The 26574-nt window shown below is 41.8% G+C and overlaps 1 protein-coding gene across 2 annotated transcripts; it reads left to right on the top strand.

Annotated features, from left to right (window-relative positions):
- The first annotated feature begins 1710 nt into the window (after positions 1 to 1710).
- LOC146565851 (serine/threonine-protein kinase TAO1-like) lies at positions 1711 to 26319 on the top strand. 2 transcript variants are annotated; one of them, XM_085289262.1, is made up of 21 exons: positions 1711 to 2297; positions 11141 to 11399; positions 11770 to 11841; positions 12090 to 12191; positions 12268 to 12313; positions 12400 to 12496; positions 12623 to 12736; positions 13040 to 13131; positions 13608 to 13701; positions 13924 to 14005; positions 16616 to 16783; positions 17003 to 17209; positions 19027 to 19161; positions 19376 to 19612; positions 19731 to 19859; positions 20752 to 20835; positions 21003 to 21122; positions 21223 to 21462; positions 21571 to 21783; positions 21983 to 22165; positions 22390 to 26319. In XM_085289262.1, the coding sequence occupies exons 2-21, from the start codon at positions 11268 to 11270 to the stop codon at positions 22882 to 22884; spliced, it is 3042 nt and encodes a 1013-aa protein (XP_085145388.1). In that variant the 5' UTR covers positions 1711 to 2297; positions 11141 to 11267; the 3' UTR covers positions 22885 to 26319. The 2 variants fall into 2 exon arrangements, with proteins under 2 accessions (XP_085145388.1, XP_085145389.1); XM_085289263.1 differs by lacking the exon at positions 1711 to 2297 and adding an exon at positions 2753 to 2882.
- Positions 26320 to 26574: the final 255 nt, after the last annotated feature.

Here is a 26574-nt window from a genome sequence, read left to right on the forward strand (position 1 = left end):
AAGGTAACATCCTCCTAGCAATGACTAGCAGTGCCTCCATTGTTAGTCTGCCAGTATGTGTACAATGCCAAGACCCTGAAACTGAACAAACTAAATGCAGATCATTGATTTTCTTCTTCATACATGAGATTCGAAGAATGTCTGTATTTAGGGGTCTTTGTCCTCATTTCAAGCCGGCTATGGAATACCAAAAGCTTCACATGTGTGCCCTCGTGTGGTAGCTGAAGATTACACAGGTGGGAGTGATGGAACAACAGCCGTTATGTATATAAGACCTGTGGGTGTCTTGATAAATGTTTGCTTTAAACAAGACAATTGGCAAACTGATGAGTCGGGTAAATCAGTTATCATAAACAACATAAATTGGAAATCTCTAGGAGGGGAAAAGAGATGTAATGTCCATAATCCTCAGACACCCCCAGAAGACAGTCTACATAGTTATAGACTTACTGTGGTATAACTTTAAATTTGTGGTGTAAATGGAAATTCAGCTACTGCACTTTTAAGTAGCAACGGTGTAAAATGAGTGCCCGGGGGGGGGGTGCTTCCTGGTAGTCCCTGCCACATGACCACAAGCATCTGTTTGTGCATGTATCTCTGGGAAACATGAGGGCAGATGATTCTTCAGTGCATCTCTACACAAGAACACATCTCAAATATGTTCAGTTCTAGTTTGAACAAACCCAAATGCGTCATTACACTCTGAGTGGTGGGTGAAGAGGGGGGGGGGGGGGGGGTGATAGATAGATAGATAGATAGATTTATCTGCGCATCATGGCCTGCGAGATCTGCAGCCTATCCATCTGTATCAGTGTACTTCTGCGCCTGGATACAGACCACACAGGCAGGACCTGATTCCCATCATCATGACAACAGGGATGCCAAGCAACCAATCATAGCCCTTTGAGTTCTGCTCTGGAAGCTGATTGGCTTCCCAGCCTGCAGCCTGTTGTGGAATGTCCATCTTTAACCTCTCTGCTGCCAAGCACAGCGCATATACATCCTATATCGCAGTACGGAGTACTGCTGCATGTGTGAGCTTCCTCTGAATTATTGGTAAAGCTTTGTGTACGTCACAGCTGGAACATCTGAATGACATCCATTGTTTTTTGGCAGCGTAAATAAAAACCCACGCGTGTGCTGCTCCCCTGATGTAAACACAGCATGACTGATCATCTGTCATCTGCACGAACCTGCTTCGTATTTTATTCCAGGTCGACCCGGAGTATTCCGTAAATCTCACAGAGCACAAACTGGGGAGGAGGGGAATCTTGTAGTTACACAATAATGTCATTATAATAGACTATGCACAATTTCTCCATAGCTGTATGCTAGAATTAAGTCCTCGTAAATAAACTCTACTCTTTCCATTTTTCCACGGACGTGGTCTGTTGTCCACAGACAAACAAATGTTATATATATATATATATATATATATATATATATATATATATATATATATATATATATATATATAGCTACACAGCTATACAGCTCAGTGTCTGAAAGTGCATAAGGTCGAACAAATCGCGGGGAAGGGAATGTTGACAGTCATTATGTGTATTACTTTCTCCATCCACACACACCTCTGTGTTTGGAGTTGTTGGATGGCAAAGCAAACTGTAGGGAGGGAGAGAGGGGGCAACATTTAGCCCGCGGGGTGCAGCAGGACAACAACCTCGGCGAGTCCCCCACCCCCCCACCTCCAAAACTGTCACACGTGTACTCTCGCTTCAGTTAAAGCTGGCTCCTGAGCCGCTCGGACTCCTGTTTGTTTCATTATCTCCTCGGTTCCTTCACGGTGGAAGGGAGGTGATTCTCTCCGCCGCCATTTTTGGGGAACTGCTTATTTGTAAAGAAACTTTGCTAGCTGCTTCCTAACGTTAGCAGCTAGCTGGTTGGCCAGTACCCTGCCTGCCTTTCCTGCAGCTCGTTGTGACAGTTTAAGCTTGGCAGTCAATCGTTATCCAGCTCAGCTCTTTGCTTCGCTTTCATATAAATATTTATTATTTTAACTTGCTGACGAAAATCGGTTATTGCTAAGGAGAATAATCGGACTGGGCAGAATGACCGTCTGTATTTGGGTAGGGCAATTATGCGGTTAGATTAGCGAATTAGCATTGCTAACTTATCGGCTAGCGAATTCCGCACTCTGATTTGCCCGGATTGCTTTGCCTGCCCGTGATTTAGCCACAGACACCTTGCCCTGCTCTGTTTCCGAGTAACCGGATTAAGCAGCCGTTCATACCCCCACTTCATCTCAACCTGTGTGGATTCATTTTTCTTTTCTTGACAAGGTGAGTTGATAACCAACTTTAGCGTTATGCTAACGTTTACTCTGTGTGTGTTGATTTGTTCTCCCAACGCTATATACTGCAACGGAGCTTAATTTCAATATATCTTATCTTACGAGTTAGCCAGCCAAATAGGATGCTATTTTCCAGCTAACCAAAAGTTGCTGTCACAACTTCTACAGTGTGTCACATCAACAGATTTTTTTAGCCCGCTTATTGGGCAAGTTGAGTCACCCATTGTTAGTGTGAAGACAGTATGTTTTTAATGGCGATGTGACATGTCTCTAATTGATCCAAATGTACAAGGGGAAATGCTGGGGAGCTAAATCGAGAGTTGTTATCATGGTAGTAAAAGGATGGGCACAGATTGCTTTACCTAAGCAGCGTTAGCTAGCTGCTTTAGCATGCTAATCCGCTTTATGCAACTATGGTTGAAAGCAGTGCCACTCCCTCGTTTTGTTTTTGTCCACTGTGGCTGTACGGCAACACTGAGTGAAACTCGCCTCTGAGGAGAGGAGGGTGTCTGCTTGACAAGTTTGTTTACCTCTAAGGGACCTCGTACTGTCTGAAAAGCTATGCAGTGTAGCGGTAGGTGACATTGGTCCAGGCTCATCCTATGTATGTCGCATGCTTTCACTGGCTTTGTGTTTACAAGCGGCGTTGGCCAGCACAGTCTGACAAATCATCGTTGCCGTGTGCGAGAACGGGTAGCGCTCACGTCGGTCGGCGGCTGGTGTGGGGTTTTTTTTGTTTTGTTTTGTTTTGTTTTTTTAGTGCATTGACGTGAATCGCATTCTTCAGTTTTCAGTGTTGATATTGCGTAACAGTGGATATTACTCGGCAAGCTTCCCTTCTGCCTGGCTTATCTGCGTCTTTGTCGCCTAACTTATGCATTACACAGAGGACCAGCCGCACACGGAGGCAACACGGCACTGAATGTGGTTCAGTAACGCCGGAGTTGTGGCACCAAGTTCATCATGCATCCAAGGCGTTGCGCTTTGTTTGGGGTGATTTCTCAAATGTCCCAGGCTTGGTGGCTGACATGCCTTCTCTAGATCTTTGTGTGCAATGTAACAGGACTTTCTCTGCTACTCACTGATCACTAATTTTTCTGGCAGGCTGCCTGTCTGTCTGCTTTCCAGGTTCATTATAACTTGGTCTCATCTGATCACCTGCCAGTTGTTCATTTACATGTCTGCATGACTGTCAGAACAACAGTGCGTTCACACTGTCAAGCTACAAACCAGTGAGTGGTGCCCAGTGTCTTGATTGCTGGAGAAGCCCTTAAAAAGTTGTTGCCAGTGTTATATCAGGGTGATGTTGAATATGAGCAAACTGCATAATGGATTTAAGCGCCCTCAGGAAAACTGGATTAGACACCAGAGCAAAGCCTGCAGTGGTTGCTCAAGTTGAGATCAAAGGCAGCCAGTAGTAGTCTTGCCTTATTGTAGTGAATAATATATAATACGCTTTCACATGTAATACCATGAACCTTACTTAGCTTATTGATTGTACAGTGCCTTATTATTGTATTTAATCTTTTTATAGCTGGTATAAGTGATACCATGATAGTGATCCTCAGGTTCCATTTGTGGCGTTCAACATTCAGTAGTATGGTAGAGAGGGGAAAAAATGATATGATCGTGGAGATGTAAACCGTAGCACCTATACCTTTTTTAAAAAATATATATTACATCTGTGTGCATCATGGGTGTGTTTTAAAAAATCTTTTGACATCAGCGGTGGTCAGCGACACAGATAATAAGACTCATTTTTTAATGAGATTCTTTTTTCCATAATAAGGAGAAATAAGGGGAGACGTCTGTAATTGAGGGTGGTTGCGTAACACTTGGAGACCAACAACATATTTGATGAGTCAGAGTGAGAGCAAGAAGTCGGGGGTAGGGAGGCACATTTATTTTATTGTTTTCAGGTGATCAACTGAGGATACACACTTTAAAATGAGACAAAAATGTCTCAAGATTGACATTGTGCATCCTGTATCTTAAAACCAATCATAATCTTTAAGTTCACTCTCAGATTTTGCTAATTATTTTGATTACAATTAACTGAAGGTTTAAAGAGTCTATTTGACCATGTTTTAAGTAAGGGATGTGAATGAAGAAGTAGTTTGTACTATGAAAGTGTATGCCTTAGAGTTTATCAGCTCTTCATATTAGGGCTAGCATGTTTTTCTGACAGTTGTGCAATACACAGCAATGACGTTAAACTTCTAGCAGTTGAGCTTTTGTACACCTGAGTCACACGCAAGCCCATTTTTCCTGCTCGGGTTGTATGCCTTTTCAGACTCCAAAAATACACCTGTTCTGTTGTTGATAACCCATTGAGACCTGCTTTTATTTCAGCACAGTAAATGGATCAGGAATCAGATGAATTTAAGATGTGACCTGTAGATTAGGTAGTAATCTAATGTTATCAGAACTTATGCATATTCTCAAATCCAAAAAGTCCTTAGACCAAGGAGCCCATCCGGTTTGACGAACCACATCCACTGAGACATATGAGTATTTTGGTGTGTGGATGCCCGTATTTGCTGTTAAAGGGGCCATTTTAAATGCATTTGTTTTCCCTTCTCTTGTTCAGAGTAACTGTGGCATGTCGTTGACGCTCCTGACACTTGTCGCAACTGGAGGGGTGTAAATAGAGCTTTGTGATAGAAACTGGATGGTTCAGTCTTCTTAGCGTTTGGTCACTGCGTCTCTCCTCTCCATCACCAGCTTTGCGATGGCACGAGAAATTGAGATGTGTTGTTGACATTAGGTAGCTTAGCTAGAGAGCGTTCACTTCCTCTACTCAGTGCAAGCCACAATCTGTAATCGGTCTGGGAGGCAGGAGCTTGGACACCCCACCCTCCATCCCAGAGGGATACAAATGTTGCGTGTAAGCCATTTTAATAACATCACATGCAGTTCATTAAATTAACATTTTCTCTGAACAAACAGTTATATGATGTTGCAGTGCTGTTGTTATTGTTTTTCTTTTTAATGGGGCGGCTGAGTAATTAACAAAGCATGAACTCAGTTTATTGACTGGTTCAAGCACAGATGAGTTACACATGACATATTTCATTTTTCATTTTTAAAAATTAGTACCTCGACTGGGGTCGTTTATGAGCTGTAACTACAATCATGCTTCTCTTTTGGGCTTGAGAAGATTTTAATTATTGTGTGTTAATTAAGCGTGTGTTTTGAGAATGTTCTAAGAAATGAATAAGGAGGAGTTCACTAGGACCAGTTACATCAGGCTGATACATGATCACGTCATGAGATGTATCAACTAAGTGCATTCCTATTTTGAATTATTTAACAGTACAGCATAAAGCATCTTCTAGGCACCATTTGTATGAATATGTGTGTATATATAACAAACGTAACAAAACTATTAAATTCCAGCAGTTCTGTTGAGGGGGGGAAGCATATCCATAGGTGATCATAGGTATTCTGGTTAATAACTCCAGTCAAGTACAGTAGGCAGTGAGGGGGTGTAATCGCCCAAAAATAACTAAACACAAGCATGTGGGTGTAACATGGATGTGTTGAGGAACTAAGGAAGAGTAATCGCTCCAACAGTATGTTTAGTGTGGTGGCTACCAGAACATGTGGAGCAATGTTAACCTTCATACTTAATCTGGTATTACATTTTGTATTCAAAGCCATTATTGGTGTAATTGCAGCTTGCCAAATAAGACTATGAATCATCCGCTTTCAAGAATAAAAAAAGGTTAATTGGAGTCTAATTAATAACAGTAATTAAAATGTGTTATGTTGTAGTAATGGATGTTTTAGGATGGGTTTCAATTGGCTTCTATTAAAATTCTTTGGAACATCCTGTACATATTTTTCTCTGCTGTTGGTGAGCCGTCTGGCCACAGCATTGCTCCACTGTAGCTAATCCTGTGGAGCTGAGAGAAATTCACTATGGAATCAATAACTTATTTGATTATTTATTATCCTTCTCCATTTCTCTCTCGCTCTCTCTCTCTCTCCCCCCGCTTCTCAATCACACCCATTGCTACTCAGGTTTGTGTATTGCTTGCGTCTTCATTAGGCATCATGGTGAATTTTACAGTGCAGAGGAAATCAATTCGCATAACTCTTCGAGAGAGAATCCATTTTCTCAAGCAGTAAAGCAGAACAGTGTCCAGCACTTCTCCTCTTAATAATTGCATGTGCTTACACACATCTAGCAATGCAGCTCAGATTTTTCCAGATTTAGTCATGTGACAGCGTTCAGTGCTTGATTCGCACTTCTCTGCAGTGTTATTTAAATTAGAATTAATCTTTGCTCCTTTTGTTTCTGTATTTCCCCTAATGCTAAAATATATACATATATATAGGCTCCTGCCTACGATAGCCGTAATGCTCCGACAATCCATCAAGCAGTGTGGGTTTGTAGCTTAGCAAAGTCCTACTAAAACATTTGACAGATTTACGAGCGCCGTGTACCACATAAAATCGTTTCGAGGTCAGTAAACACAGCCAGAATTCATACATAAGGCACACGGGATTATAAGGGGCGCTGTCGATTTTCAGAAAAATCAAAGGATTGATTTTAAGTGTGCCGTATTTTCCAAACAACACGGTAATAATGACGGCCTGCTAGCATGCTCTACCAAAAATAGTGCTTTGTTGTGTATCTGACCGTCGCCGCCATGCTTTTTCCGCCATGTGCGTATGAAAACAAAGGCACTGCGCATGTGCGTTTTACCCATATTCTAGTGTTTAATATATTTATTATTTTCCACAATGAAATACAAAAATACAAAGCAGTTTTACCCATATTCTATCGCGATATTTCATTTTCTTATCTTTGCCCAACATTATATCGGTATTACCGTGAACGGTATGATATGGCCCAGCCCTAATTGCAATTAACCATTTTAACTGCTGTTTTTTAAGTTATGCTTCATTACACTAACAGAAAACCTGCATCTTTTACATTTTAAAGTGTAATAATTATGTGAATAGAAAAGCATCTAGCATGAGAGGGGAAAAAATTACCATTGTAATAAATGACCACTGCAAAACACTATTGAGAAATTATGTAGTTACATTTGTATTACCTTTCGGTTACCTTTCTAACTGCTAGACGGTATACTAGATGTACCAGTTTTAACTTCCTGGATGGCACACATTTTTTAAATACCACCATGACGGTGAATAGTCAAAAGTTGTAGCTTTAAAGGTTCCACTGAGACAATGATTGCATTAACTGGCCATATTTATCAGGTACAGTTCTAATGTGGTTAAAAAATATATAATTCATTTACACTGAATTATATTTAACATGGAAAATTTAAGTAATTACAATGTATATAGTTTGGAAAACTAGTAACTGTACATTTACCAAATAACACCGCTAAAGCCTTAATCACACAGGTCTAGACACCAGTCGTTGTGTATTAATGTGTAATATGTATTCCCTGGTTGGTTATTGAGTTAATGATTCGTGATTACTTTGCTGTGGCCTTCTGTAGTTTACATGGAAGATACCAACATGTCTGCAAACACCATGTATTCTAGGTGCACTTGAAAAAAGGGCGACATGTCTGCAAACACTTGGAAAATACTTGCCAGGTGGGAGTGAGACTAAAAGGCACAACACAAACCAGAAACAGAAAATGTTTGCCTTCAAAGTTAAAGTTGTGCCTTACCAATAGAACCAAGCAATTTTACTTTAAAGGAGAATCTTTTCCATTTTGTATCTCACCTTTCACACTATTGCTCGGTGAATAGTTTCCAAATGTTTCCAAACAAGATGGCATCTTCCATATAAATTACTGATGACCACAGCAACTTGCTAGTGACCAGAGCAATGTAAAGCAATTTTCAGTATAGGACCGTATACCTCTCTGTCATCAATTTCATGCTAGCGAATGCCAGCAACCTTCAGCAACCACTGACCATCCGGTTCCAGAAACCATACTTTTCCCTTGTCACCAGTTCCTGCCAGTTGGTTTCAACAGATCTCTAGGGCTGTGTGAGTGAGGCCTAAAGGGTATGCTGAGTAATGCAGGGTAGTAAGTACTATCACCGAACATTAACAGCTGTGAGGGGCTCTATGGCTACTTTCATCAGTACAGTAAAGACAGATGGTGGATCAAAAAAAGAGTGCAGAGGTTCAGCAAAATGAGGCATCTGTGTTCATTTCTGGTCGCAATACTTCTGTGTTTGGCATTTATTGAGTATGGGGCTCAAGCAGCTCCGTCTTGCACAGATGTAAGAAAACAGGTGAGGTAAAGATTAAGCTAATAGATGTTTGTTTGTTTTTTTTAAACTGTTGAGAGAATAAAATTTGTTTCAAAGCTGCCATTCAACACTACCAAATATACTCACCTATAGAAAGTGCCGCCAAGTATCACTTCTATAAGTATAGTTTGCCAAAATAATGTTATTGTTATGCATCTAATAAGTTTAATAATAATTTATTTTGATTAAAAAAGAAACCTAAGAGTAGATTATTTATTTGGGTTTTTGTTGTATGTTTTTTATGTGTTATTTTTTTATATATTTTTTTTAATGTAATGACTAAAATGGTTTCATTCTAGTCCGTTTTAAATATATAACTAAATATATATAAATGACTTTGTTAATATTGCTTATGTTAAATAGAAATAAAAGGCTTGTTAGCATGTAATGTTGTAGCCGTGCATTGTAGCAATCTGTGAGATCAGTGTGGTGCATTTATGAGGAAGTGTAGTCACATGTCTGCTAGAAAAAATCACAGAAAACTTTGACAGCAGACTGTTGTTAACATTTTTGGTTGTTGCTGCTGCTCTGAATGCTTTGTCAGTATATCGTTCTGACTTTGCGACGAGCTTTTAGCTTAGAGCTGATATTTTTCTTAATTTGTCAGCAACACTGGTTTGAAGCTTTTCTACTTTCACGCACAAAATCCCCAAAATCTCAGAGTACACGGTACATGTGTAATCACATCTCTAAGCGTTAACTTTAAAGTTAACATGGCCGTGCCATCTGCTTTTTTTTTAATGCGGTAAAACTGCCATATGTAGATGTTGTTGTGTACATGCTACATATCGTTACTGAAAAATGTTGATGAGCTTGACTGGCAGCACATGACATGAAGATGTTATGCACTGCCTTTCATTGGAACACTAATGCATAGTTTCGCTTTTCTTTGGCAGTCCAGCACTCCTGTTGGCCCTTTGACCAACATGAGACTGGATGTCATGTGTATTTTGGGAAATTCACACAAGTTCACATTAGCATCTCACACCAAGTAAAACCTTGCTGTTGAAGTTCCATGCATGATGTCAAGTATGTGCTTAAGAGTTGTCTACCATATTGCATGTGATATAATCACTGGTTGCTATGGAACAATGTTAATTCCACAACTGGTTGGCAAGTGGTTCCTGGAGTTTGTTGGCTGTCGCTCGGTGAAATTGATTGCAAAGAAGGTGCTGCACCAAAAAAACCTTTCCATATTTGTCTTCAAATACTCCCTAACTACCAGCCAAATGAGAAGTAGAGAAGGTTTAGCTTCAGAATAAAAGTTGTGCCTTAGCGCGGTAGTCAACATGTTTCAAAAGGTGCAACTTTTACTTTTGAAGGCAAACCTTCTCCATTCCCGGGTTGTGTCCCACACTCCCAAAGTGAGAGCAGAGCGGCTGGCCAGTATTTGTAGACAAGTCTGTCACATTGATACAATCTACAGGCAATCTCACAATATGGTAGCAACCAAAGCAATCACAAGGAGGTTTTTGCCAACTGGTTGGAGAATGCATTCTTTTTGGTAGCGACAGGTGGTTGCCAAGCAGTCACTGACAGGTGTGAATGGGGCTTGAGCACTTATTTTTCCAGCAACTGCTATCAAACTTCAACTACTTCTGCTGGCTTAGAAGTTAATGTCCCATGGATAGTGGTCACATGTATGCAAAATGTCAATACCTGTATATTAAATGTTTCGTGTATAGTTAAATTGACCCCTGTTTATTGTTGATGAAGCTTAAAAGTTTGCTTAACAGCAAAGTTTTAAGCTTATTTGCTTTTTTTCATTATGGCAGAATTAGAAAAATCTGAATCTCTATTCACTAGAATCCAATAGAATAAGACTAGACCTCTGTTTTTCTTACTTAAGCATGTTTATATTAACAGTTTGTATTTCATTCTGTCCAGAATATTTATTGTCTTTGAGGACTCTGTTTCCCAATTCTTTTTCTTTCTTTTCTTTTTTTTAACAGTCAGCTGGATAGCTTTTTTTTTTGTACATAATTTGAATGAGGCTTGTAAACAGTATTAATCTTGCATATGTAAATGTGTTAGTTGTGAGTCCGATGATGCAAATATTTAGCCCTATGCCAGGATTGATCAGTCAGTGCAGCTTACCCTTCATTTCTGCAGGCCAGCTCATAGCAGTGGACATGAAATCAATTCTTGTGTTGGAATATTTGTATTGTCCAGTCATCCCAGTAGTTTAAAGATCTACAGTAATTGCTGAGGCAGTGCTAGTGATGACTCAGCGGTTAAATTAGTGTCAGTAGCTGAAGGCCAAAATCACCAAGTATAATATAGTTCAGAGGTGACCTTTCTGACCAACTCGGTCTTTTGTGTTTTTCTTTTCATGAAATATAAAGCTATATTCTTGCCCTGTCACCCTGTGAGCAAACAAGCGTTTGAGAAAATATTTCATTTTTGCTTTCTTTTAGGTCAAAGTTGTGCTCAGATTTCCTTCTTTCCTCTTTGAAGGTCTTTGACTCATCTTGCTGGTATCGTCAAACTCTTGTTCCTCCTCTGCAGGATCAATGTGTTTCATCTTGTCCTTGCTAACACATCTCGCTGTCTCTGTCTCATTTTTTGTCCATGCAGGCGCCCATGTACTGGTTCCTTAGGGTCATCGATTACCGCAGATGAATCTTCAGCTGCTTTGCCATAGCTCAGCAGCCAGATAGTCCCATCGCCTTTGCGTGGGTGATAAGGGACTACATTAACCAGGATGCCCTCCTCCGTAAGGGCAGGGAGCCTCAAGGATCCGGAGGTGGCTGAGCTTTTCTTCAAAGAAGATCCAGAGAAGCTTTTCTCCGACCTCCGAGAAATTGGCCATGGCAGCTTTGGCGCCGTCTACTTTGTAAGAGAACTGCATCTTTACTCTGACACAAACAAAAGACAGTCACTTTGGATTAGATGAGTGGTTTAAAAAAAACAAAAACCTGTTCACTTTAAAAAGTGATAAAATCAGTTAAATAGTGTAACACTGAGCCCATAAACTCCACAGGAAAGTGTTTATTTGGATGTAAATGTCCTCAGAGGTGTCCCTGCCTTTTGGCCATTATGGAGAATGCAGGTTAAACATACTCCTGGCTTCATTTTTCAGACTCGAAAGTTACTTCCATCTTTTAAAGAGATCTTGATAAACAACATGTCAAATGCAGATAATTAATGTTACAGTGTATGTTCTGATTGCAGCATGTACCAACAGTGTCCTTCTCGTTTCCCAGGCACGGGATGTGCGCACAAATGAGGTGGTGGCAATTAAAAAGATGTCCTACAGTGGCAAACAGTCTAATGAGGTGAGAAAATTGTGGCCAGAAAATAGATCGAAAAAACACAAATTGATGCAGCAAATCATGAAGCATTGATGCCAAATAATCCAAATCCAAATATAAAAAGAACGTTATAGGTGAACATTGTGCTGTTTCTGAGCTTCCAGCAAAGTGGAATTCACTTTCTTGAATCAGTAACTTTGCTGCAGACACAGACACCTCTGGTTCGTTAAGCCAGTCAACGATTGCCATTTAAATTTTTATTTCACCAACAGAAATGGCAGGACATCATAAAGGAGGTGAAGTTCCTCCAAAGGATCCGGCACCCCAACAGTATAGAATATAAAGGATGTTACCTCCGTGAGCACACAGCATGGGTGAGTCTAGTTTACAGGCATGCATAATCTCACGCTGCCTAGCACCGCTATTCTTAAAATGATGTCATGTTTCCAGCTGGTGATGGAGTACTGTCTTGGCTCGGCCTCTGACCTGCTAGAAGGTGAGAAGCAAACAGTTGTTTTTACTCTTCTAAATGACATGTGGATATTTGAGTGAGTTCACATTGTTCTGGTTGTTTTCCTGCAGTTCATAAAAAACCTTTACAAGAAGTTGAGATTGCTGCCATCACACATGGTGCTCTGCAGGGGCTGGCCTACCTTCATTCCCATAATATGATCCACAGGTGAGTGAGGTCCTCAATCAACTGTTTATTTTATTTTATGATATTTTAAGTATCTTAGGAAGCAACTGTAAACACTACATCTCTCCACTTATCCACATGCTGTGATGTTCTCTCTCTCTCTTTCAGGGATGTGAAAGCTGGCAACATCCTGCTGACTGAGCCTGGCCAAGTCAAACTGGCAGATTTTGGCTCTGCCTCCATTGCCTCACCTGCCAACTCTTTTGTGGGAACGCCATATTGGTAAGTGAAATCTGTATGAAGTTAAAGTGTAAGTGTAAGCGTGCGTGTGTGTATGTTTTGCGTGCAACTGAATTTATCGATTCTTTAAGTGGGTGTCTGTTAAAAGCAGCGATTGAGCAGAACTGATTGTATATTTTCATATTCATACCCATGCCTGCCGATATAGTCAAATGCTTTGATACTGTAATCAGTAACAGGATTTTGACCTTGCCTTATTTACTATTAATTTACCCTATATTTATATTATGTGGCTTTTTGTCTGATCCCTTGTCCTGATTTATGTTTTTCCTTGAATTTATCCAGGATGGCCCCAGAGGTGATTCTAGCTATGGATGAAGGCCAGTATGATGGAAAGGTGGACGTCTGGTCCTTAGGGATTACCTGTATAGAATTAGGTGAGTGACAGTGTGTTTGTATGATTGAACTGACATTTATAAAGCTAATTTTCTAGTCTTGTTGAGAACTCAAAGCACTTTAACCTGCAACCCACATTTAACCAGACATTCATACAGTGCTTTATTCTATGCGTCTTAACTTTATCTACCTCACACCCGTGGGCCAATATAGAATCAACAGTTATCTTAACTTGTGTGGTGCTAGTGCTAATAGTGTACCACCACGCCACCTCTATTGTATCAATAAAAATGTAACAGCAGGAGAAAGTTACTTTTACTGGAAATGAAAGATTAAGGATTTTCTTTCCCTGACAAAGTGATTGTGATGTTTTGTTGCATCAGTAGTGTTTACTGATCACAGTTGGGTATTTTTTTTTACTTCTCATCAGTTGTGAAAGGCAGCTTTAACCCTTCACTTACTCATACCAGTCACCCTGTAATTAAATTGGTGTCTGACTGATGTCGTTCTGTTCCAGCGGAGAGGAAGCCTCCCTTGTTTAACATGAATGCAATGAGTGCCTTATACCACATAGCGCAGAATGAGAGCCCCACGCTGCAGTCCAGTGAATGGTGAGGTGTCACACATGCACTCACAGTTTATCGTCTGTGTAGTTAAATTCAGATGTCTGCTGGGGATGTGAAACAAAGGTGTATATTTTTTGTGGATGCCAGCAGAGAGTTATTCTATCTATATCTAGTGTTTTGTAGCTGAAATAATGATGTTTGTTTTTGATGCCCACTCTCTGTGTCGTTGTTTTTTGACAGTCTCTCTTCTCCTCGTCTTTGTTCCAGGTCAGAAGATTTTAGAAACTTTATCGATTCTTGCCTTCAGAAAATCCCCCAGGACCGACCGCACTCTGACGACATGTTGGGTGTAAGTGTGCGCACATGTGCTGATGTACCGTACACTGCAACACAGACAGAGAGCAGCAGGGTCACTGTGCTAAGATGTGATACTGACGAGCCCTCTGTTGATGAAGCTCCCTGTGATGTTTGCACTCTGTTCTCTCCTCACATAAGCTTCTATTTTGATTCTTTAATCCTCCATTTCCGGATAAACTGACAGAGACACACACAACCAAAACATGTACAGACACACACACATGCACACAGAGCTTGCTGTAATTACTATGGAGATGTGACTTCAGGGTCCATCGTTAAGTCACTGAGCAGCTGTCGTTTAGCCTGCTAATAGACTCTCTGTTGCTAATGGAAGTTGCCCTTAGGGTATGAAAACACTGCACATTGTCTTTTTGGGGTTTTTTTTTTTTTTTTGGTTTTTTTTTTAAATGTCAACTTCTAAAACTGTGCCTATATCAAGATCAGCTGAAATGTGTTTTTAGCTGCTGCTTAGTGTGGTTTTCCTGTATGTGAGTTGTAGCCCAACTTAACCACCTTAAGCTGAGCAAACACTGCGGTTTTTTTTTGTTTGTTTGTTTTTGTTTGTTTTTTTTCTTCAGTCGCCTTATTCAGCTTCTGCTCAAACTGCACGATTGACTCGCAGGGGTTAGAAGTTTGTAGGTCATGATGCAGGGTCTCACACTATACAGCCCGATGCTATGATGCGATCTGAGTGCTCACACTGTGCGTCCATAAAATGAAGGTTTTAACAGAAAAGCTTCTTGTTACCCCACGTATACTACACGATGCACGACACACGATGAAGGCGAAACTCGGGCCGATAACCAAAACGGTCGCACGACTGAAAAATCGGCTCAAAATAAGCCAAAAATCGCACAGTGTATGCCCAGCATTAAAGTGCCTAGCAAATGCCTTTTAATCTTACGAGGAAATGCGTGACTTTATCTACTTGGGTATTATTCTTAGCTGTCATAACTGTCATAGCTTCACAGACAGTCGTCTGGATGATCTGCTCTTGTGCACATTTCTTCCCCTTATACATGGAGGTTCTGGTAAGCAGGCACATGGTAGGAAGAGTCATTGTCAAAATGTAATAGTAGCTTATGCGCTGACATTTTAACTATTGTGGCACTCATTCTGGGATTTTAATGTTATATATTAAGGGTTAACTTTTATTTCTGACTAACTAATATAACACATGTTCCTTTTGAGGATCTTGGGCTTAGGGTTAGTGCCAAACCACAACCGCTCAAGGGGCTTTATATTTTAAGGTAAAGACCCTACAATGAATACAGAGAGAATCCCAACAATCAGACGCCCCCCTATGAGCAAGCACTTGGCAACAGTGGGAAGGAAAAACTTCCTTTAACCTCCCGAACTCTTTCGTGGCATTCTTAGTTTCTTTTTGCTATTTGGGCTGATTGGGACCTGATGAATGTAAAAACAAAGAATTACCAGATTTTTTTTTCAATTTTTTTTTTTTTTTTAACCTGATTTTTGTTTCTGAGAAAAATGAGATCCACATATTAGGACATTTGTTTTAAATTTTGATAGAACAGTGGCATTATAACGTCCTCGTAAGTGGATATCAGGCCCCTGTAGAGCAAAATATTGTATTTTGGTCTAGACAACCCAAAATGTGATGTCCAAGAGGGGCGAGAGACAAGACAGGAAAGTATTAAGGTATTAAGCTGCACCTCTTGACCTCTGAATTCAGGTGTTTTCAGTGTTGTTGTCACAGGTGTATAATAATCAAGCGGCTAGCCCTCTGCTTTTACAGAGGATGCAAGTTAAGTTCCAGCAGTTTTATTTGTGAAATTACTTCCCTCCTAGATAATCCACAGTCTGTCAGTAGTATTAGTGCAGTGTTTATGTGTTTGGGAACTGTGTGCTGGGAGCTTTCCATGACAGAGCAGTTCGTGTAGGTGTTTCTTTTGTTTGCAGATACTGTAACTTATTATTATACGCTAACTTGCAAATTTCATCTAATGTTATGAGACTGCAGTGTAAAAATCCAAGCTTCACTTGTGTTTCAGTAGAACTTCTGACATGTAAATATATTTGATCAGTCAAGAAAAGACTCTTCACACATGCAGCTTATTTTCCCCTGTTTTTTGCCTGAAAACAATTAATTTGTGTCATTGTCAGACAAAGAATATACATATTAATATTCAGGCGTAAACACACACCAATGGGATCATCACTCTTAGATTGACACTAATCAATCAATGCCTGAGCACCTTTGTCCCCAATTTAACTGGTGTGGTTGCTCTTGAGTTGCTGATCCTGAAGCAGTATACCCAGGCCTGGGCTGTAAGGCTTTTGTTGGTGCAGGTCAGCATAGAGGTTAGGGGCATAGGGAGAAGGGACAGCAATGATCGGGCATAGTATGAGACAACCTTGCCTGGCGTGAGTCATCCTCCCATTAAATCCCAGGGCTATGACCTCATCACTTGCATTCAATATCTTTTGGCAGTACTGAATATCCCATCATCACATTCATAATATTTGAAATGTACTCTGATGTCATTCTGATGTTATTTCCCCGTCTCCTGTCACGTTACTTTCAAACCTACCAGTTAAAAATGGACATGCAAGTAACTTTCCTTTCACCGCCCCACAGCACGAGTTTCTGCAACGTGAGCGTCCAGACTCTGTGCTGATGGACCTCATTCAGAGAACCAAGGATGCCGTACGAGAGCTGGATAACCTGCAGTACCGAAAGATGAAGAAGATCCTCCTTCAGGAGGCCCACAATGGGCCCACTTCAGAAGCCCAGGATGCAGACGAGGTGTGTGGACGATTGCTGGCTAGCATCCAAACTTGAGCGACAAGAACAGGCTTCATGTGGGCACACAAATGAATTTGCCACTTTAAAAGAGCTTTCCTCAGTAACTCTAAATGCCTTGTTTGTATGCATGTCTGTCTGCGTCTCCTGTGTCTTTCGTTCTTCCTCTTGTTCCCTCGCACGCCGTCTTTCTCTGCGCCACTCTTTCGGCTTTGTCTTCAGGACCTGGAGCCTGGTGGAGGTCGGACAGGAACGGTGAATAGCGTTGGCAGTAATCAGTCCATCCCCAGCATGTCTATCAGCGCTAGCTCCCAGAGCAGCTCTGTCAACAGCCTGAATGAAGCAGCCCAGGACAGCCGCAGTGAGCTGGACCTAATGGAAGGAGATCACACAGTCATGTCCAACAGTTCAGTCATACACCTCAAACCGGTAGGTGAAACGACTCGGACACATGCTAACAATTTAAAGGTGGATTCTTCTGATCTCAGTTTATAATAAAGCCCAGGGCTCTAGAGTGCGACCAATTTGGTCGCAAATGCGACCAAATTTTTCAGTGGTGCGACTAAAAATAAATATTTGGTCGTACAGGTGCGACCAACTGTTCCGGTAACAAAAAAAAAAAATCTCTGTAACTCTCCGTGTGGTCAACAACAGACACACATTATGCCCCTATCGTGGACTAAACCAATCAGAGATAGTAAGGGGCGGGACCTCTCTGATTGGCCATGGTCCAGTTGAAAGTGCAGGTGGAAGAGAGAGGTGAGTAGCTTGAATAAAGCGATATCAATTCATTAACGGATTCCACACAAAGACCTAAACACGGAGCGGACCCAACACATCAGAATCAGCTTCGTCTTTCTCGGCTTTCTCACCCGACGGCCTGAACACTACACGCTGTCGGAGCTTAGCGATTCTTCGGGTCCGCGCTGTGTTTACGTCTTTTTGCGCTGATTCTGAGCTGCAGGTTTTGCCTCTCTCCAACCAAAATTCACCGAGCCTGCAGCAAAAGAAGCAGCAAACTGCGCTTCACATTTGATCAATGTCGTCATGAATTCCCTCTGACTTTTGCTGTTTTGCTTCCACCACGATAAAAATCACACTTCCTGCACAGCTCTCTCTCTCTCTGTACTTCAGGAACAGTTTCCCGTCTCAAATCTGTTTTCTGCATTATTCATTCGCTTATTACCCACCAGTCTAGCGTTGTTTACAGCGCTTTTTCTTTTTTCACTTAAATGACCTCGGACAAGAAAGCCTAATTTCTGCTGTTCAATACTGAAGAAATTTAAATTTCTTAAAATTATGCAAAATTGCAGAATATTTTTAAGGTTATCTGCTATAAAAAGCCAGACCAGGAAAATCTCCTTCATGTTTTCCTGTGCTTTATTCTCAGTTACTTTCACACAAAGGCATCTGCTGTGATTTTCACAATTCTGATGAAGTCTCAGAATTATAATATTTCTGACTGTCTGAGGCTAAATTGAATCAAATCAGGACTTTGAGAACCGGAATTGAATGGATTATAGAAATCAGTGATGATACTCAGCCCTAGTGAGCAGCCTAAGCCTGAGAGAAGTGGATGTACTGTAGCTGTGGGTAATAAGAAAAGATGAAAAGAACTATTGATAACTTTTTTGTTAAGTTAAGGCCTGATCTGTCTGAAATTCATAGCCAGTGCTCTGACACGGTGCCATCAATATTTGAATGCTGAAAAAGCACAGTGTATCCAGAAAACACATTATATGCTGCAATAAATGCACTGCCCAAGTGTCCCCTCTCCCCACGGCCTTTCAGCAGCAGACAGCAGCAAACAGGTCGTCAGAGGAGGCCAAGATGATGATTAAGTTTTTAACATTTTCTACAATATTGACAAAGCACTTTAAGCACAAGTTTGTTAGTTAATAATTTAGAAATTAATATTGTCTGTATGGACTTCCCCCCCAAAGAAAGTGCACATGTAAAACTGCGGTGTAAAGCGATGCGGTTGAAAAATTTGAGTGCACCTAACTTTTGTGCCGGTACGCCTAAATTTTTAAAGTTAGGCGTACCGGTGCGCCCATGTCAAAAAGTTAGTCTAGAGCCCTGAAGCCTCACATGGCTTTGCTGGGAGCTTGGGCTCAAGTTACGTCACTTCACTCTCTCAGACCATGCATACATGTCAATGCTCCAAGTGTCTTTAATGTGCTCTTTCCACGGTTACACTGTGTAGTGTATCTTCTCAATTATTCTGTTGTCTTACCCCCCTCCAGGAGGAAGAAGAGAGTCTCTCTTTGGAACAAGCGGCCACCAGTGAGCCCACTGAGCCCCAGCCAACACCAGCTCAGGCCCCGAGGAAGCACTACCGCAACAGAGAGCACTTTGCCACTATACGCACAGCATCACTTGTAAGAACACATTTGCTTAATAAACCTTCCTTTGATTTGACAAAAGGACTGAAATATTATGTGTTATATGTTTAGCAAATGTTTAAAATTCCTTGGTGGAGACTTGCGAGTAGATTTGTTTACCACTCACAAGCACAAGTGTCTAATCAGATAAGTGGAATGTCCTAGTGTAACAACAACGTTCTGATAATTCTTCTTCATCGTCATATTGTAGGTGACACGTGAGATGCAAGAACACGAGCAGGACTCTGAGCTGAGGGAGCAGATGTCAGGATACAAACGCATGAGGCGGCAACATCAGAAGCACCTAATGGCCCTGGAGAACAAGCTGAAAGGGGAAATGGATGAGCACAGGCTGAGGCTGGACAAAGAGCTGGAGAGTCAGAGGAACAACTTCACCCAGGAGATGGAGAAGCTGCTTAAAAAACACCAAGCGGCCCTGGAAAAAGACGTATGTAGACAAACGAAACTAAAATATTAATTCAGAGGAAAAACACAGTTAATAGTCTGTAGAGACAACAGCGAAATGCTCACATTATGATATTAAACTACATTCATGTTCGATTTAGCTGAAGACGTTTGCCAACGATGAGAAGAAGTTCCAGCAGCACATTCAGGTTCAGCAGAAGAAGGAGCTCAGCAGCTTCTTGGAGTCGCAAAAGCGGGAGTATAAACTACGCAAAGAGCAGCTCAAAGAGGTAACGCACATCCGCCTCAGCAGATAATAAATGCAGCCTGTTTATCAGACTAAATAATTATAATTAAATTATAATTTAATATAAATAATAATTAGTAAATTTACAATATCCAGTACTGCACAAAAGTCCTGAGTCACCCCTCATTTCTTTATATTTTGCTTCCACTGAGCCAGACTTGTAATTTATCAATGTGGTCTGACTCAGTGGTTCTGCAGATTTTCAGTTTTTCTTTGGACATTGGCTGCTTTTTCATTCAATGTTTGTCTCAGTTTTATTGAGTTATTAGCTCACCATCTACTAATTTACAAGTGCTTTTTAAATGACTGTAACTCCGTTTGTGCAAGAGACATAATTGTAATGGGTTTGAAGAGAAGAGAAGACGAGCTTTACAAGGAGATTGCTGCCATGTCTCATAAAGCATTCACAGGGTACTGCTGTCTGAACAAAATCAGCTCTGCCTAGATTTTACCATGTGCGCTTCACATTACCATGACTCCTCCACCATTTTAGGCAAGAGAGGAAATTCAAATGGTTCCTGAAAATTGAGAATTATTTCGTAATTTTCCAGCCTAAAGTCCATGTGGCCCGGATGATTAAGACATGAGTACAGTGGATCTCACCCCCGTTTCCCATTTTGCTAGCAGGGTAAAAACAAAAACACATTTCACTTCAGTCGAGAACTCAAATATTTTTAATTTATTATCATCCAAGACAAAGACCGGGAACACGCTTCATTTATTTTTGCTTGAAGGTGGGTTTAAATAGTTATTTGTGAGATGTGAATTTTGACCGGCGCAGGTTAAGGAATGCAGGGCTTCAAACGCTTTTGTGTCAAACTGAATCCCTGCATATTTAAAAAAAAAAAAAAAGCTAAACGACACCTGTGTGGCAGGAGCTGAGTGAGAACCAGTCAACACCCAAAAAAGAGAAGCAGGAGTGGCTGTCCAAGCAGAAAGAGAACATCCAACACTTCCAGGTGAGGATCGCTCAATATGTACCCTTCAAAGAACAAGTGAGATTTTTACTCGTCTGCCCCACAAAGCTTTATTTGCCGAGTCTCTTTGATTTATTTTATTATTATTATTTTTTTGGCAGTATGAGTTCTATGGTTATTTATTACAAAACCATAATGTTTATTTCCAGGCTGAGGAGGAGGCTAACCTGCTGAGGAGACAGAGGCAGTATCTGGAGCTGGAGTGTAGGCGGTTCAAACGCAGGATCCTCATCGCCAGACACAATGTGGAGCAGGACCTGGCCAGAGAGGTGTGGAGAGAAACAGGAGAAACATATACCCAGCAGCACACAGTCTCGCTTTAGATCACAGTTTTATGATACGTATTTGAGTTTTTGTTTGTTTGTTTAGGAGCTGAACAAACGTCAAACGCAGAAGGATCTGGAGCATGCAATGCTGCTGAGGCATCACGAGTCCATGCAGGAGCTGGAGTTCAGGCATCTGGCAACAATCCAGAAGGCCCGGGCAGAGCTGATACGCACCCAGCACCAGACAGAGCTCACTAACCAGCTGGAGTACAATAAGAGGAGGGAGAGGGAGCTGAGGCGCAAGCATGTCATGGAGGTCCGGCAGCAGCCCAAAAGCCTGAAGGTACACAGAAAGATGGGGACTGTTTCTTTTTCCTTTAACAAATAATTTACTATCAACACTTAACTGGAATTATTCTCATCTCATTCAACTTTTATTTTTCCCCTTTAGTCTAAGGAGCTTCAGATTAAGAAGCAGTTTCAGGAGACCTGCAAAACGCAGACTCGGCAGTACAAGGCCCTCAGGAACCATCTGCTCGAGACGACACCCAAGTCCGACCACAAGGCTGTCCTAAAGAGGCTGAAGGAGGAGCAGACTAGGAAGCTGGCCATCCTCGCCGAGCAGTATGACCACTCCATCAATGAAATGCTCTCCACACAGGCTGTAAGTTTCATAAAGGAAGATCTGCAACATTTATCAAACATAAGTCATTTCTGAGCAACATAGTGAAAATGTATCTATAGATTATTCAAAGCTAATTTGTTTAATATATTTGTGAAGGGCATCTTTAATGTTTTCTTAATGCATAACAGCCACAGAAGAACCCGTTTATGTAGGTCTGTTTCTTTGCTCCCTCCCTTAGCTGCGGTTGGATGAAGCTCAGGAGGCGGAGTGTCAGGTGCTGAGGATGCAGTTGCAGCAGGAGCTTGAGCTGCTCAATGCTTACCAGAGCAAAATCAAGATGCAGACAGACGCACAGCACGACAAGGAGAGAAGGGAGCTGGAGCAGAGGGTGTCTCTGCGGCGGGCTCTGCTGGAGCAGAAAGTAAGAATAGGCTTTGTCTAATGTCGGGATGTGGCTGAGTGCATGTTGGGAAGTGACAGGACTGCGGTTACCTCTGCATTTATATGTACCAATTCTCTGTAGGTGTTGCACATACAGTTTGTTTTATCTTTAGTACGCTGGGATTGTTCATACGTTTGGCCAGTAATACAAACAATGTAGTTGCCTGTTTTTTCTCCAGTGTCACATTGTGTTTATGTCCCCAGATCGAGGAGGAAATGCTTTCCCTGCAAAACGATCGTCTGGAGCGAATCCGCTCACTGCTGGAGCGCCAGGCCCGAGAGATCGAGGCTTTTGACTCGGAGTCCATGCGACTGGGCTTCAGCAACATGGTGCTCACTAACCTGGCTCCCGATTCTCAGGGAGGCTGGGGAGGAGGAGGAGGAGGCCAGGGGGCTCAGGGGGGAGGCCACTGGCCGGGAGGAGGTGGAGGAAGCAGTCACCATAGTCATCACCAGGGGGGCTCCAGCTCACAGCAGTCCTGGGGTCACCCCATGCTGGCTGGGGGCCCACCACCCTGGAGCCTCCACCACCCTGGTGGGGGTAGTCAGAGGGGTAGCCAAGGAGGTGCGGGAGGGGTGAGGAACAGCCCGCAGGCTATGAGGAGGACGTCATCAGGGGGGAGGAGTGAACAGGGCATGAGCAGGAGCGCCAGCATCACCTCTCAGATCTCCAATGGATCCCACCTGTCATACACCTAAAATACACACGCACACACAAATTGTCTTAAAGCTAATATCTCGCTCCGAGATAACTGTACACACACGCATCACGCACATACCACAGTACATCTCGCACTGCACAGTACTGAGGCTGGGTTTACCTGAGCCCAGCCGCTCTCCTGTCACCACTGCTCTACATCAGTGTACTGCTAGCAGCAGTCTGTGGAAACCCAGAAGACTTGAGACTAATAAGATACCCGAGGGCCATTTACAGTAGTGCAATAGTAGTTTTCTTGTTGTTTTTTGTTTTTTTTTTTACTGCAGCATACACTGCTGTGTGTGTTTGTTACTGCCGTATCAGTCTCTGTTGCCACAATCCCAAACTAGTGTGTTAATTTTCTATTGAGAGTGGTTTGTTTGCCATCTTCTGTTTCACAGTATTGTTTTAAACCCAAGTGGGACCGATTGTGCACAAAGGTGCTGAGCTTGTCCTTCAAACCAGATTTAAACTGATGAAAAGTTAAATTAGATTATTTATGTGTAGTTGGGGGAAGACTAGAGAACGGAAGGACTGTTTCAAGCGACGCTTGACGCAGCTGAGGAAGTTAATGGACCGAGAAAGAGAGCGAAGGTCGTTGTAAGTGAATAGCTGTGGGTGTTGCTGACTGTTTAGCTGCAGTGCAGGGGGACAGTTGTGGTGACAGTATTAATTCCAGCTCCAAAGCTAATCCAGCTGACTTGACGTGAGAAGTTTCAGCGAGATCATTTTCATGGAAAACAAAGCTGCGTACGTTCTGGTGCGAGTGCCATGCAGGTTTCTTGAGGACCGTGAGCCCAGCTGCCAAAGGTAAAGGTGCAGAGTTGGATTTGTCGTTATAGCTACTCATGCCAACAATACTGTGGTGTAGTGAAACACATTGTGCCGGAGAAAGGCAGTTCAGTGGACATTAATGCCACGTGGCCAAGGGAGCCACTTGTCCTTCGTGTTCAGCTCCGTTATCTCAGCTCTTGGGTTTCCACAGGCCTCTGGCCTTCACTCACACCTGCCCAGTGGAAGGCCAGTCTGAAGGGCACTTGGATCCTTATTAGTCTGCAGGCCCTATGACAGAGATGGGTTTTCAGCAGCACCTAACCTCAACTTTGAACAGTTTCAAAACTGGTGTTCACTCATCACTTGTTTGCAATACAATTTCAATCTGATTTGGCACCATTTTAGTGATGCACTATGCAGTTAGGAACAACAAGAAAAGAGAAAAAAAAATGACACAAGCCTTTTGGCCTACCTCAAGAACACTCAAGTTAGAGCCTTGAATGTCTTGATTTGCACTTTGGCGTAGGCTTTCACCCACTCTTAATTGTTAATCGGACACATTTACACAAACATGTAGTGGCTATTCATTTTATTCGCCCAGGCAAACATTACGTAAGCCTGGTTTATAAATGCATGTGCGTTGAAAATAGCACACTTAGCCTTTGTGAGCTGAGTTGGATGTAAATTGGCAACACAGTCAGCAGCAGCAGGCAAATTTATTAATGTATAAAAACGTCCGTGAAGCTTTGGGAAGTATTATTATTCACAGTTGCCCGAAATGCCTTTTTGTTATTTCTTTGTTATTTTCTTTCTTTATTTATTTTTAAACCTTATAAGACCCTACAGTGAAAACAAATGAACACAGAGTGAGGAGGAGCTTCACTAGCCCTCAGCTTGGTTGGTGACTGCTGAACGTTTTTGAAGAGTGGATGGGTGGTGATGCTGGGATCTCCGCTGCCATGCCCCTGCAACCTTCCCCGGTCTGACACCCCGCTCTGTCTCACCCCTGATGACCACAATGTCACATTCTGACCACCGATCTTGTCCCCCAGCATCCCTCCGCCTACGTTTCCTCCCCTCTGGAGCCTCCTTTTTGTTTTGGTTTTTTTGGTCTTCGCTCCTTCGCTCCCCACCTGGATCTTTGTGGAAAGAGCTCTCTCAAGTAAAACAAAAGAAGAAAGAAATATATATAAATGTTATAAATCTATAAAGAAGGATTATAGAGATGTAAAGCTAAAGGTGGAAAGTGTTATTGTGAAACAGAGTTTATGCATTATATGTTGCTGCAGAGGTGGAATGTACAGGAAAAGCGTGTTAATATTGTATATTTTGAATCTGAACATGTGGAGATCGAATCGACAAATCAGAGACGAGTTAACTTGCGATGCAGGCACAGCGGTGCGTGGCTTTAGAGCGGCGGCAGTTGAACGATGGATCGATTCGCGGCTGCTGAGTTTTTCACTGTCTTATTTGCAGCTGCGAGTTCTCGAACTTGTTACAGATATGCTGTTGTGAATGATAACAACACAACTGTAGGTCAGATTGCCTCGAGTAAACGGCAACACTTTGTTTTGTAGTGTATGAGGATGATTTTGCACATAATTTGAAAACTAGTTAGGTGGAGCCTTTGCTCGAGCACTGGCTATGTGTTACTGACATTGTACCCCATAGTGAAGACTCAGCCTCTCTGCTTCATATCTTGGTGGTTTTTAAAGGACTTGGAGCTAAAGTAAAGGTTATAACATGAGGGGGAAAAGTCTTTTTAAAGATTTTATTTAAGGAAAAAAAAGAAGTGTTAAAATCTGAAATGGCTAAAATTGTTTCCAGATTCTTGCTGTAGACAGTAAACATTTTTGTCTTGTAGGGTCCATTGACCTTACATTTTCTGATCTGTGCACCAAGAGCCCCGTTTGTTTATGGTTCGACACAAACCATTTTCACACTGCACTTAATGATTTGCCTTTGGTGTGGGGGGGAGTACCAACCTGTACTCAATAGTTTGAATCTCTTTTTTGGCTCAGAAACAAAGCGCCAGTATGCCATTGTACCAACTTTCCCCCCAGCTCTTTAGTGTTTTTATGCCAGAAGGGGTGTTTTTAATTTCCAGATGATGTCTGCAGAGGGCCAAACGAGCGGTGGACTTTTAGACCTTCTCTTGTGTTTACTAGAACTCCCAGGTGTTTTGCGAGGCAGTCTACCTTTAGACCTCGGTCACTCTGAACTGGATCAGTTGCACTGATTGCACAAGTGACTGACCAGATTAAAGAGTCTACTGTGATCCACCCCCCCAACTCTCAGTGTTTGGGTTGGGGGAGGAGGTGACTGCTATTGCTGAAAGTAGGTGGGAGGCAGGCTTATGTCTCTGTACAGTCTGTTTTATCAGTATTCCTTTTATCTCCTGTCATTTGGTGGATCTTGCTGTTTTATTCTCCCTGGTCCAGAGATCTGTATTAAACTGTATTAAATGTATAGATTGTGCAGAAAGCTGAATGTTGCATAGCAGAAGAGAAAAGATATTCCTTACAGATGACAAAGTAAAATGTATAAATGAAACTCAAAGGCAAAGTTTAGGGGATAAATGTAATATTTTGTTTGTAATTACTATTTTTTGTTGGAAGAGGGCTACTGGATAAAGAATCATCTGTAATAAAATAATTTTAATATTTCTTTGTCCTGTGGTGTCTTGTATGAAATAGGAAATACAGTTATGTATGGATATGAAATGGAAAAAGTGTAACTGTTTCATTTTAAGATCTCCGGAGACCCCGGTAGAGAATTTTATTCCGCTTAATGTTTCTTCCTGTTAAAAGGGGGTTTTTCCTTCCCACTGTCGTGCTTGCTCATAGTGGGTGGTCTGATTGTGGGGTTCTCTCTGTAGTTCTGTAGGGTCTTTACCTTACAATATAAAACACATTAAG

This window comes from Mchenga conophoros, linkage group LG10 (genome assembly GCF_057382185.1).
Source record: "Mchenga conophoros isolate Kocher_MC1m ecotype Shallow Benthic linkage group LG10, M_conophoros_male_GT1.1, whole genome shotgun sequence".
In the NCBI taxonomy this organism is placed as follows: domain Eukaryota; kingdom Metazoa; phylum Chordata; class Actinopteri; order Cichliformes; family Cichlidae; genus Mchenga; species Mchenga conophoros.